Source organism: Panulirus ornatus, chromosome 59, assembly GCF_036320965.1.
Source record: "Panulirus ornatus isolate Po-2019 chromosome 59, ASM3632096v1, whole genome shotgun sequence".
Taxonomy (NCBI): domain Eukaryota; kingdom Metazoa; phylum Arthropoda; class Malacostraca; order Decapoda; family Palinuridae; genus Panulirus; species Panulirus ornatus.
In genome coordinates, this window is record NC_092282.1 from 11,016,980 (window position 1) to 11,030,524 (window position 13,545).

At 42.2% G+C, this 13,545-nt stretch overlaps 1 protein-coding gene across 49 annotated transcripts in view; it reads right to left on the reverse strand.

Moving 5' to 3' along the window:
• Positions 1-13,545, reverse strand: part of LOC139767302 (cytoplasmic dynein 1 intermediate chain-like) — a 120,094-nt gene that overhangs the window by 76,682 nt on the left and 29,867 nt on the right. For 10 of the 49 annotated variants that reach the window (XM_071696541.1, XM_071696534.1, XM_071696536.1 and 7 more), the window contains exon 1: positions 7,302-7,563. The exons of 15 other annotated variants lie outside the window; for them this stretch is intronic. In XM_071696541.1, coding sequence (XP_071552642.1) covers positions 7,302-7,463 — 162 coding nt within the window. In that variant the 5' untranslated portion in view covers positions 7,464-7,563. Of the gene's footprint in view, positions 1-7,301; positions 7,566-13,545 lie in introns of those variants that run through there. 24 more of the 49 variants (XM_071696522.1, XM_071696547.1, XM_071696523.1 and 21 more) reach the window with 8 other exon arrangements.

A 13,545-nucleotide genomic window follows, 5' to 3' on the forward strand; every position in this document is an offset into this window, starting at 1 on the left:
CCATGGAAGCGGAAGTGGATCATAGGGTGGGGGAGGGGGCGAAAATCCTGGGAGCCTTGAAGAATGTGTGGAAGTCGAGAACATTATCTCGGAAAGCAAAAATGGGTATGTTTGAAGAACACCTTTGCCTCCACAAGATAATGATCAGACATCCCTCCAGTTGCACCTCTCAGCACATTAACATCCAAAAGTCTCTCTTTCGCACGCCTGTCAATTAACACGTAATCCAATAACGCTCTCTGGCCATCTCTCCTACTTACATAAGTATACTTATGTATATCTCGCTTTTTAAACCAGGTATTCCCAATCATCAGTCCTTTTTCAGCACATAAATCTACAAGCTCTTCACCATTTCCATTAACAACACTGAACACCCCATGTATACCAATTATTCCCTCAACTGCCACATTACTCACCTTTGCATTCAAATCACCCATCACTATAACCCTGTCTCGTGCATCAAAACCACTAACACACTCATTCAGCTGCTCCCAAAACACTTGCCTCTCATGATCTTTCTTCTCATGCCCAGGTGCATATGCACCAATAATCACCCACCTCTCTCCATCAAGGTGAAGATTTGTATGGGTTTTCAGAAAAGAAGAGTGAATGTTGGGGTGAAGAGGGTGGTGAGAGTAAGTGAGCTTGGGAAGGAGACCTGTGTGAGGAAGTACCAGGAGAGACTGAGTACAGAATGGAAAAAGGTGAGAACAATGGAAGTAAGGGGAGTGGGGGAGGAATGGGATGTATTTAGGGAATCAGTGATGGATTGCGCAAAAGATGCTTGTGGCATGAGAAGAGTGGGAGGTGGGTTGATTAGAAAGGGTAGTGAGTGGTGGGATGAAGAAGTAAGAGTATTAGTGAAAGAGAAGAGAGAGGCATTTGGACGATTTTTGCAGGGAAAAAATGCAATTGAGTGGGAGATGTATAAAAGAAAGAGACAGGAGGTCAAGAGAAAGGTGCAAGAGGTGAAAAAAAGGGCAAATGAGAGTTGGGGTGAGAGAGTATCATCAAATTTTAGGGAGAATAAAAAGATGTTCTGGAAGGAGGTAAATAAAGTGCGTAAGACAAGGGAGCAAATGGGAACTTCAGTGAAGGGCGCAAATGGGGAGGTGATAACAAGTAGTGGTGATGTGAGAAGGAGATAGAGTGAGTATTTTGAAGGTTTGTTGAATGTGTTTGATGATAGACTGGCAGATATAGGGTGTTTTGGTCGAGGTGGTGTGCAAAGTGAGAGGGTTAGGGAAAATGATTTGGTAAACAGAGAAGAGGTAGTGAAAGCTTTGCGGAAGATGAAAGCCGGCAAGGCAGCAGGTTTGGATGGTATTGCAGTGGAATTTATTAAAAAAGGGGGTGACTGTATTGTTGACTGGTTGGTAAGGTTATTTAATGTATGTATGACTCATGGTGAGGTGCCTGAGGATTGGCGGAATGCGTGCATAGTGCCATTGTACAAAGGCAAAGGGGATAAGAGTGAGTGCTCAAATTACAGAGGTATAAGTTTGTTGAGTATTCCTGGTAAATTATATGGGAGGGTATTGATTGAGAGGGTGAAGGCATGTACAGAGCATCAGATTGGGGAAGAGCAGTGTGGTTTCAGAAGTGGTAGAGGATGTGTGGATCAGGTGTTTGCTTTGAAGAATGTATGTGAGAAATACTTAGAAAAGCAAATGGATTTGTATGTAGCATTTATGGATCTGGAGAAGGCATATGATAGAGTTGATAGAGATGCTCTGTGGAAGGTATTAAGAATATATGGTGTGGGAGGCAAGTTGTTAGAAGCAGTGAAAAGTTTTTATCGAGGATGTAAGGCATGTGTACGTGTAGGAAGAGAGGAAAGTGATTGGTTCTCAGTGAATGTAGGTTTGCGGCAGGGGTGTGTGATGTCTCCATGGTTGTTTAATTTGTTTATGGATGGGGTTGTTAGGGAGGTAAATGCAAGAGTTTTGGAAAGAGGGGCAAGTATGAAGTCTGTTGGGGATGAGAGAGCTTGGGAAGTGAGTCAGTTGTTGTTCGCTGATGATACAGCGCTGGTGGCTGATTCATGTGAGAAACTGCAGAAGCTGGTGACTGAGTTTGGTAAAGTGTGTGGAAGAAGAAAGTTAAGAGTAAATGTGAATAAGAGCAAGGTTATTAGGTACAGTAGGGTTGAGGGTCAAGTCAATTGGGAGGTGAGTTTGAATGGAGAAAAACTGGAGGAAGTGAAGTGTTTTAGATATCTGGGAGTGGATCTGGCAGCGGATGGAACCATGGAAGCGGAAGTGGATCATAGGGTGGGGGAGGGGGCGAAAATTCTGGGGGCCTTGAAGAATGTGTGGAAGTCGAGAACATTATCTCGGAAAGCAAAAATGGGTATGTTTGAAGGAATAGTGGTTCCAACAATGTTGTATGGTTGCGAGGAGTGGGCTATGGATAGAGTTGTGCGCAGGAGGATGGATGTGCTGGAAATGAGATGTTTGAGGACAATGTGTGGTGTGAGGTGGTTTGATCGAGTGAGTAACGTAAGGGTAAGAGAGATGTGTGGAAATAAAAAGAGCGTGGTTGAGAGAGCAGAAGAGGGTGTTTTGAAGTGGTTTGGGCACATGGAGAGAATGAGTGAGGAAAGATTTACCAAGAGGATATATGTGTCGGAGGTGGAGGGAACGAGGAGAAGAGGGAGACCAAATTGGAGGTGGAAAGATGGAGTGAAAAAGATTTTGTGTGATCGGGGCCTGAACATGCAGGAGGGTGAAAGGAGGGCAAGGAATAGAGTGAATTGGAGCGATGTGGTATACCGGGGTTGACGTGCTGTCAGTGGATTGAATCAAGGCATGTGAAGCGTCTGGGGTAAACCATGGAAAGCTGTGTAGGTGTGTATATTTACGTGTGTGGACGTATGTATATACATGTGTATGGGGGGGTTGGGCCATTTCTTTCGTCTGTTTCCTTGCGCTACCTCGCAAACGCGGGAGACAGCGACAAAGTATAATAAAAAAATAAAAAAAAAAATTGAAGGAACAGTGGTTCCAACAATGTTGTATGGTTGCGAGGCGTGGGCTATGGATAGAGTTGTGCGCAGGAGGATGGATGTGCTGGAAATGAGATGTTTGAGGACAATGTGTGGTGTGAGGTGGTTTGATCGAGTAAGTAACGTAAGGGTAAGAGAGATGTGTGGAAATAAAAAGAGCATGGTTGAGAGAGCAGAAGAGGGTGTTTTGAAATTGTTTGGGCACATGGAGAGAATGAGTGAGGAAAGATTGACCAAGAGGATATATGTGTCGAAGGTGGAGGGAACGAGGAGAAATGGGAGACCCAAATTGGAAGTGGAAAGATGGAGTGAAAAAGATTTTGTGTGATCGGGGCCTGAACATGCAGGAGGGTGAAAGGAGGGCAAGGAATAGAGTGAATTGGATCGATGTGGTATACCGGGGTTGACGTGCTGTCAGTGGATTGAATCAGGGCATGTGAAGCGTCTGGGGTAAACCATGGAAAGCTGTGTAGGTATGTATATTTGCGTGTGTGGACGTATGTATATACATGTGTATGGGGGTGGGTTGGGCCATTTCTTTCGTCTGTTTCCTTGCGCTACCTCGCAAACGCAGGAGACAGCAAAAAAAAAAAAAAAAAAAAAAAAAAAAAGGTAGTAGTAATCATCATCATCATCATAATAATAATAGAAATGACATGTTTGAAAACAATATGTCATGTAAGGGGTTTCACTAAGTAATAAAAGGGTAAGGGAGAGGTGTGGTATTAAAAAGTGTGATTGAGAGAGCAGAAGAGGTTGTGCTAAAATGATTTGGACACATGGAGAGAATGAGTGAGGAAAGGCTGACAAATAGTTTATATGTGTGTCAGAAATGGAGGGAACACAGAGAAAGGGGAGACCAAATACAAGATAGAAGGATGAGGTGAAAAAATATTTTGAGCAAATAGGGCCTGAACATACTGGAACATAGAGAGGTCTGTGGGACCTGGATATGGACAGGGAGCTGTGGTTCCAGTGTATTACACTCAGTGATTGCACATCATTTCCATTCTCTAGCTATTATGTGTAATTCACCAAAACCCCAGCCCCCTATCCACAACCAGGCCTCACAGACCTTCCGTCATTTCCCATGTACACTTCATATGCCCTGGTTCAGTCCAATGACAGAACATCAACCTCTGTATACCACATCATTCCAATTCACTCTATCCCGTGCACACCTTTCACCCTCCTGTATGTTCAGGCCACAATCACTTAAGATATTTTTCACTCAATCCTTACAACTCCAATTTGGTCCTCCAATTCCCCTTGTTCCCTTCACTTCTGACAAATATATCTTCTTTGTCAACCTTTCCTTACCCATTCTCTCCTTATGTCCAAACTGTTTCAGCAAACCCCTTTCATAATAAATTCAACTGCAATACCATCCACTCCAGCCACCTTCCCACACTTAATCTTATGTAATGGTTTTAACACCTCCTCTCTTCGCCAAACCTCTCTTCATGATACTCTCACTTTGCATACTGCCCTGACCCACAAACCCTACATCTGCCACTCTATCATCAAATACAATCAAAGTTCTTCAAAATACTCATTACATCTCCTCCTCCCTTCATCATCAACTGATACCACTTCCCCTTTTGCCCCCTTCACCAATGTTCCTACTTGTTCTCTTGTTTTTCACACATTATAAACGTCCTTCCAAAACACCTTATTCTCTCTAAAGTTTACTACTGCTTACTCAACTCACCTCTCATTTGCCTTCTTTTTCAAACAATGTAACTTCCTATTGATCTGCCACTTTCTCTCTTACATCCCTAATCATTTGCACTCCTTCTGTGTTAGTACCACCTAAATGCCTATCTTTTCTCTTTCACTGACATTTTTACTTCATCCCACCCTCACTACCCTTCCAAATTCTTCACATGCTACTTCTAAATCTCATACAAAACAGCACTTCTTCCCTCAATACCTCCCATTTCTTCATTTACACTCACTTTTTGCAATTCTACACTTAATCTTGACTGGTATTTTTTCCTATAAGTCTCTAAGTTCCATTACTCTCATCACTTTTTTCCCACCAAAATTGTTCTTCTTTTCAGAAATCTTCACCCTTGCCTCTACAAGAGTGTGGAAATAAAAAGTATGTGGCTGAGAAAGCAGAAGAGGGTGTGCTGAAATGGTTTGGACATATGGACAGAATGAGTGAGGAAAGATTGACAAAGAGGATATATGTGTCGGAGATGGAGGGAATAAGGAGAAATGGGAGACCAAATTGGAGGTGGAAGGATAGAGTGAAAAAGATTCTGAGCAATAACGGCCTGAACATACAGGAGGGTGAGAGGCATGCAAGGAAGAGAGTGATTTCTAACGATGTGGTATACTAGGGTTGATGTGCTGTCAATGGACTGAACCAGGGCATGTGAAGCATCTGGGGTAAACCATGGAAAAGTCTATGGGGCTTACATGTGGAAAGGGAGCTGTGGTTTCAGTGCATTACACGACAGCTAGAGACAGTGATCAAAGATATGTATATTTTTCTTTTTTTTTTGCTTTGTCGCTGTCTCCCGCGTTTGCGAGGTAGCGCAAGGAAACAGACGAAAGAAATGGCCCAACCCACCCCCATACACATGTATATACATACGTCCACACACGCAAATATACATACCTACACAGCTTTCCATGGTTTACCCCAGACGCTTCACATGCCCTGATTCAATCCACTGACAGCACATCAACCCCGGTATACCACATCGATCCAATTCACTCTATTCCTTGCCCTCCTTTCACCCTCCTGCGTGTTCAGGCCCCGATCACACAAAATCTTTTTCACTCCATCTTTCCACCTCCAATTTGGTCTCCCTCTTCTCCTCGTTCCCTCCACCTCCGACACATATATCCTCTTGGTCAATCTTTCCTCACTCATTCTCTCCATGTGCCCAAACCATTTCAAAACACCCTCTTCTGCTCTCTAAACCACGCTCTTTTTATTTCCACACATCTCTCTTACCCTTACGTTACTTACTCGATCAAACCACCTCACACCACACATTGTCCTCAAACATCTCATTTCCAGCACATCCATCCTCCTGCGCACAACTCTATCCATAGCCCACGCCTCGCAACCATACAACATTGTTGGAACCACTATTCCTTCAAACATACCCATTTTTGCTTTCCGAGATAATGTTCTCGACTTCCACACATTCTTCAAGGCTCCCAAAATTTTCGCCCCCTCCCCCACCCTATGATCCACTTCCGCTTCCATGGTTCCATCCGCTGCCAGATCCACTCCCAGATATCTAAAACACTTCACTTCCTCCAGTTTTTCTCCATTCAAACTCACCTCCCAATTGACTTGACCCTCAACCCTACTGTACCTAATAACCTTGCTCTTAGTCACATTTACTCTTAACTTTCTTCTTTCACACACTTTACCAAACTCAGTCACCAGCTTCTGCAGTTTCTCACATGAATCAGCCACCAGCGCTGTATCATCAGCGAACAACAACTGACTCACTTCCCAAGCTCTCTCATCCCCAACAGACTTCATACTTGCCCCTCTTTCCAAAACTCTTGCATTCACCTCCCTAACAACCCCATCCATAAACAAATTAAACAACCATGGAGACATCACACACCCCTGCCGCAAACCTACATTCACTGAGAACCAATCACTTTCCTCTCTTCCTACACGTACACATGCCTTACATCCTCGATAAAAACTTTTCACTGCTTCTAACAACTTGCCTCCCACACCATATATTCTTAATACCTTCCACAGAGCATATCTATCAACTCTATCATATGCCTTCTCCAGATCCATAAATGCTACATACAAATCCATTTGCTTTTCTAAGTATTTCTCACATACATTCTTCAAAGCAAACACCTGATCCACACATCCTCTACCACTTCTGAAACCACACTGCTCTTCCCCAATCTGATGCTCTGTACATGCCTTCACCCTCTCAATCAACATATATATATATATATATATATATATATATATATATATATATATATATATATATATATATATATATGTGTGTGTGTGTGTGTGTGTGTGTGTTGCAGGAATTCATCTGTATGTGGATAAACCTCTGATAAAAAGTTGTTTTCAGCATGATCAGCAATGAAAAAAAAAAAGTCAGTAACTTTTCACTCCAAAGGGGTCCATCATTTCCCTGCTTCTTAACTGGAACAGTCTTGAAGCTGAGAGCCCCATGGGGGGCATACAATAAACAAAAGAATTGTAACCTAAATGCACAAACCAATAGATAACGTTGAGAGGAAACAAAGAAAAATTTGGGTGAAGTTACAAATCAAGCACCTCTTTTGTCAGTTGGTCTCTTCGTCTCTTCTCTCTTTCAGCACGCAGCTGCTTTAACTTGGCCAGCTTGCGCTCCTTTTCTTCTTTCCAAGCATTTTTCCTGTCTGGTGAATCCACACGCAAACGATCCATAACATTTATACCAACACCACGTGACATCATTTTGGATATCTTGATAACCTGCACTTATTTACTCAACAAGTATCTCAAATACACTGGATGATATATTTGAAGTGATTTTTCATAAGTCAGTTCATTTATATAGCTGCTATTTAAAATCTTCATATGTTAAGAAATGTAATATGTCATTGTATCCACCATTTTGCAACCCTCTGATCTAGCAAATGATTCTTTTGAGAGTATGTGATACTTAATCAGCAAATTAATCAGAGCAATTTGTTAGAAAACAGATATTACCCTAACCAGCAGTACTCAACAAATATCCAAAAAATCTAAATTTTACTGATAAGTGACATTTGAAAATATTGTAGAGGCCACAAAGTAAGACTGTGGAGTGTTAGCCACAATTAAGCTTTATTATCCATAATGAAATGCCTAGTGGTACTTTGTAAATTTTTCTCAGCAGCAGCTACTTTGAAACTCAAAATGTGAAAGAAACTGAGCTACCAAGGTAGCTGTCTTTTATTTCTGCTTCATCCACATGTACACTGCTGGCATTCAATCCACAAACATATAATCTCTCCTTGTCACACATAACATTTGACCACACAACTCATTCTACCTGACTATATTTTTCTGCAGAGTGCCATGGACTAGCCATGCCTTCTGGCAAAATGGTAAGAGCAATGGATAGGAAAAGTTGGTAGGAACATTATGCAAGAGAATTAGGTAGAAACATTAAGTAGTAGTAGTAGTAGTTAGGAACATTTAGCTTGGAGCACTGAGAAGTAGTAGGTTGGAACATTAGGTAGACCCATTAGGTAATAGTAATTGGAGATAACATTAAGCAGGAGCCTATGAAAACACTGCACTAGAGTTGTCCTCTAACTGTAGCCTGCTAAGGATGAGGCACAAAAGGTTAAGAAGCGGCACTGGAGTTCACCAGTTATAGAGACACTTTTGACGAAGCAATCCCATCAGGGGTTCCCAAACGGAACAGGCATCAGAGATATAGATAGACAGAAATAAGCTATCATGATCAAAATTAGATGTTTCAAGAGAAAGCAATTTCCAAATGAAAAATAATGGCTATGTATTTTATTTGTTGATAAATACATAAATTCTTATGGTGATAAAAATTTCTATCAAAAATCATGCTAAAATGATACGACAACAGAATAAAAGGGTTAATGGTAGTATTCTAAAAGATAGAGAAATTTCATGGTATGTAAAACTTAAAACTATTTGAACGGATCTCCCAGTTTTTTGTGATGAAGCAATTCATCACATCTAACACATCAGACACATCCACCTAACAGAGCCCAATACACTACAGTCACAGACAGGATGGTCTGACCAATAATGGCATCCCTAGCACATACACCAACCTCTGCCATTAATGGCACATCCAAAATTGGGCTGTCATTGACAAAACCCCAAGCTAAGCAATAAGCTGGATAATTCCAAATTTTGCATAATCATTATGCTTCAGTTTTACTAAGAGAAATCCGCTTAACAGGAATCTTCATATCACTTACAAAACCTCTCAAAAGCTATAAACTTTCTATCATAGGGATGTTTTTTATTTATATATATATATATATATATTATTATTTTTTTTTATTATACTTTGTCGCTGTCTCCCGCGTTTGCGAGGTAGCGCAAGGAAACAGACGAAAGAAATGGCCCAACCCCCCCATACACATGTATATACATACGTCCACACACGCAAATATACATACCTACACAGCTTTCCATGGTTTACCCCGGACGCTTCACATGCCTTGATTTAATCCACTGACAGCACGTCAACCCCGGTATACCACATCGCTCCAATTCACTCTATTCCTTGCCCTCCTTTCACCCTCCTGCATGTTCAGGCCCCGATCACACAAAATCTTTTTCACTCCATCTTTCCACCTCCAATTTGGTCTCCCTCTTCTCCTCGTTCCCTCCGCCTCCGACACATATATCCTCTTGGTCAATCTTTCCTCACTCATTCTCTCCATGTGCCCAAACCACTTCAAAACACCCTCTTCTGCTCTCTCAACCACGCTCTTTTTATTTCCACACATCTCTCTTACCCTTACGTTACTCACTCGATCAAACCACCTCACACCACACATTGTCCTCAAACATCTCATTTCCAGCACATCCATCCTCCTGTGCACAACTCTATCCATAGCCCACGCCTCGCAACCATACAACATTGTTGGAACCACTATTCCTTCAAACATACCCATTTTTGCTTTCCGAGATAATGTTCTCGACTTCCACACATTCTTCAAGGCCCCCAGAATTTTCGCCCCCTCCCCCACCCTATGATCCACTTCCACTTCCATGGTTCCATCCGCTGCCAGATCCACTCCCAGATATCTAAAACACTTCACTTCCTCCAGTTTTTCTCCATTCAAACTCACCTCCCAACCGACTTGACCCTCAACCCTACTGTACCTAACAATATATATATATATATATATATATATAGCATGTAGCATTTATGGATCTGGAGAAAGCATATGATAGAGTTGATAGAGATGCTCTGTGGAAGGTATTAAGAATATATGGTGTGGGAGGCAAGTTGTTAGAAGCAGTGAAAAGTTTTTATCGAGGATGTAAGACATGTGTACGTGTAGGAAGAGAGGAAAGTGATTGGTTCTCAGTGAATGTAGGTTTGCGGCAGGGGTGTGTGATGTCTCCATGGTTGTTTAATTTGTTTATGGATGTGGTTGTTAGGGAGGTGAATGCAAGAGTTTTGGAAAGAGGGGCAAGTATGAAGTCTGTTGGGGATGAGAGAGCTTGGGAAGTGAGTCAGTTGTTGTTCGCTGATGATACAGCGCTGCTGGCTGATTCATGTGAGAAACTGCAGAAGCTGGTGACTGAGTTTGGTAAAGTGTGTGAAAGAAGAAAGTTAAGAGTAAATGTGAATAAGAGCAAGGTTATTAGGTACAGTAGGGTTGAGGGTCAAGTCAATTGGGAGGTAAGTTTGAATGGAGAAAAACTGGAGGAAGTAAAGTGTTTTAGATATCTGGGAGTGGATCTGGCAGCGGATGGAACCATGGAAGCGGAAGTGGATCATAGGGTGGGGGAGGGGGCGAAAATTCTGGGAGCCTTGAAGAAGGTGTGGAAGTCGAGAACATTATCTCGGAAAGCAAAAATGGGTATGTTTGAAGGAATAGTGGTTCCAACAATGTTGTATGGTTGCGAGGCGTGGGCTATGGATAGAGTTGTGCACAGGAGGATGGATGTGCTGGAAATGAGATGTTTGAGGACAATGTGTGGTGTGAGGTGGTTTGATCGAGTGAGTAACGTAAGGGTAAGAGAGATGTGTGGAAATAAAAAGAGCGTGGTTGAGAGAGCAGAAGAGGGTGTTTTGAAATGGTTTGGGCACATGGAGAGAATGAGTGAGGAAAGATTGACCATGAGGATATATGTGTCGGAGGTGGAAGGAACGACGAGAAGTGGGAGACCAAATTGGAGGTGGAAAGATGGAGTGAAAAAGATTTTGTGTGATCAGGGCCTGAACATGCAGGAGGGTGAAAGGAGGGCAAGGAATAGAGTGAATTGGATCGATGTGGTATACCGGGGTTGACGTGCTGTCAGTGGATTGAATCAGGGCATGTGAAGCGTCTGGGGTAAACCATGGAAAGCTGTGTAGGTATGTATATTTGCGTGTGTGGACGTATGTATATACATGTGTATGGGGGTGGGTTGGGCCATTTCTTTCGTCTGTTTCCTTGCGCTACCTCGCAAACGTGGGAGACAGCAACAAAGCAGAAAAAAAAATAAATATATATATATATATATATATATATATATATATATATATATATATATATATATATATATATATTTTTTTTTTTTTTTTTTTTTTTTTTTTTTTATACTTTGTCGCTGTCTCCCGCGTTTGCGAGGTAGCGCAAGGAAACAGACGAAAGAAATGGCCCAACCCCCCCCCATACACATGTACATACACACGTCCACACACACAAATATACATACCTACACAGCTTTCCATGGTTTACCCCGGACGCTTCACATGCCTTGATTCAATCCACTGACAGCACGTCAACCCCTGTATACCACATCGCTCCAATTCACTCTATTCCTTGCCCTCCTTTCACCCTCCTGCATGTTCAGGCCCCGATCACACAAAATCTTTTTCACTCCATCTTTCCACCTCCAATTTGGTCTCCCTCTTCTCCTCGTTCCCTCCACCTCCGACACATATATCCTCTTGGTCAATCTTTCCTCACTCATTCTCTCCATGTGCCCAAACCATTTTAAAACACCCTCTTCTGCTCTCTCAACCACGCTCTTTTTATTTCCACACATCTCTCTTACCCTTACGTTACTTACTCGATCAAACCACCTCACACCACACATTATCCTCAAACATCTCATTTCCAGCACATCCATCCTCCTGCGCACAACTCTATCCATAGCCCACGCCTCGCAACCATACAACATTGTTGGAACCACTATTCCTTCAAACATACCCATTTTTGCTTTCCGGGATAATGTTCTCGACTTCCACACATTTTTCAAGGCTCCCAAAATTTTCGCCCCCTCCCCCACCCTATGATCCACTTCCGCTTCCATGGTTCCATCCGCTGACAGATCCACTCCCAGATATCTAAAACACTTCACTTCCTCCAGTTTTTCACCATACAAACTCACCTCCCAATTGACTTGACCCTCAACCCTACTGTACCTAATAACCTTGCTCTTATTCACATTTACTCTTAACTTTCTTCTTCCACACACTTTACCAAACTCAGTCACCAGCTTCTGCAGTTTCTCACATGAATCCGCCACCAGCGCTGTATCATCAGCGAACAACAACTGACTCACTACCCAAGCTCTCTCATCCCCAACAGACTTCATACTTGCCCCTCTTTCCAAGACTCTTGCATTTACCTCCCTAACAACCCCATCCATAAACAAATTAAACAACCATGGAGACATCACACACCCCTGCCGCAAACCTACATTCACTGAGAACCAATCACTTTCCTCTCTTCCTACACGTACACATGCCTTACATCCTCGATAAAAACTTTTCACTGCTTCTAACAACTTGCCTCCCACACCATATATTCTTAATACCTTCCACAGAGCATCTCTATCAACTCTATCATATGCCTTCTCCAGATCCATAAATGCTACATACAAATCCATTTGCTTTTCTAAGTATTTCTCACATACATTCTTCAAAGCAAACACCTGATCCACACATCCTCTACCACTTCTGAAACCACACTGCTCTTCCCCAATCTGATGCTCTGTACATGCCTTCACCCTCTCAATCAATACCCTCCCATATAATTTACCAGGAATACTCAACAAACTTATACCTCTGTAATTTGAGCACTCACTCTTATCCCCTTTGCCTTTGTACAATGGCACTATGCACGCATTCCGCCAATCCTCAGGCACCTCACCATGAGTCATACATACATTAAATAACCTTACCAACCAGTCAACATATATATATATATATATATATATATATATATCCCTCCCTGGGGGTAGGGGAGAAAGAATACTTCTCACGTATTCCCTGCGTGTCGTAGAAGACGACTAAAAGGGAAGGGAGCGGGGGGCTGGAAATCCTACCCTCTCGTTTTTAATTTTCCAAAAGAAGGAACAGAGAAGGGGGCCAAGTGAAGATATCCCCCAAAGGCTCAGTCCTCTGTTCTTAACGCTACCTCGCTAACGCAGTAAATGGCGAATAGTATGAAAATATATTATCCCTGGGGATAGGGGATTAAGAATACTTCCCACGTATTCCCTGCGTGTCGTAGAAGGCGACTAAAAGGGGAGGGAGCGGGGGGCTGGAAATCCTCCCCTCTCGGTTTTTTTTTTAATTTTCCAAAAGAAGGAACAGAGAATTGGGCCAGGTGAGGGTATTCCCTCAAAGGCCCAGTCCTCTGTTCTTAACGCTACCTCGCTAATGCGGGAAATGGCGAATAGTTTGAAAGAAAAAAAAAATATATAAATATATATATATATATATATATATATATATATATATATATATATATATATATATATATATATATATTATTACATTTTGTCGCTGTCTCCTGTGTTAGCGAGGTAGCGCAAGGAAACAGATGAA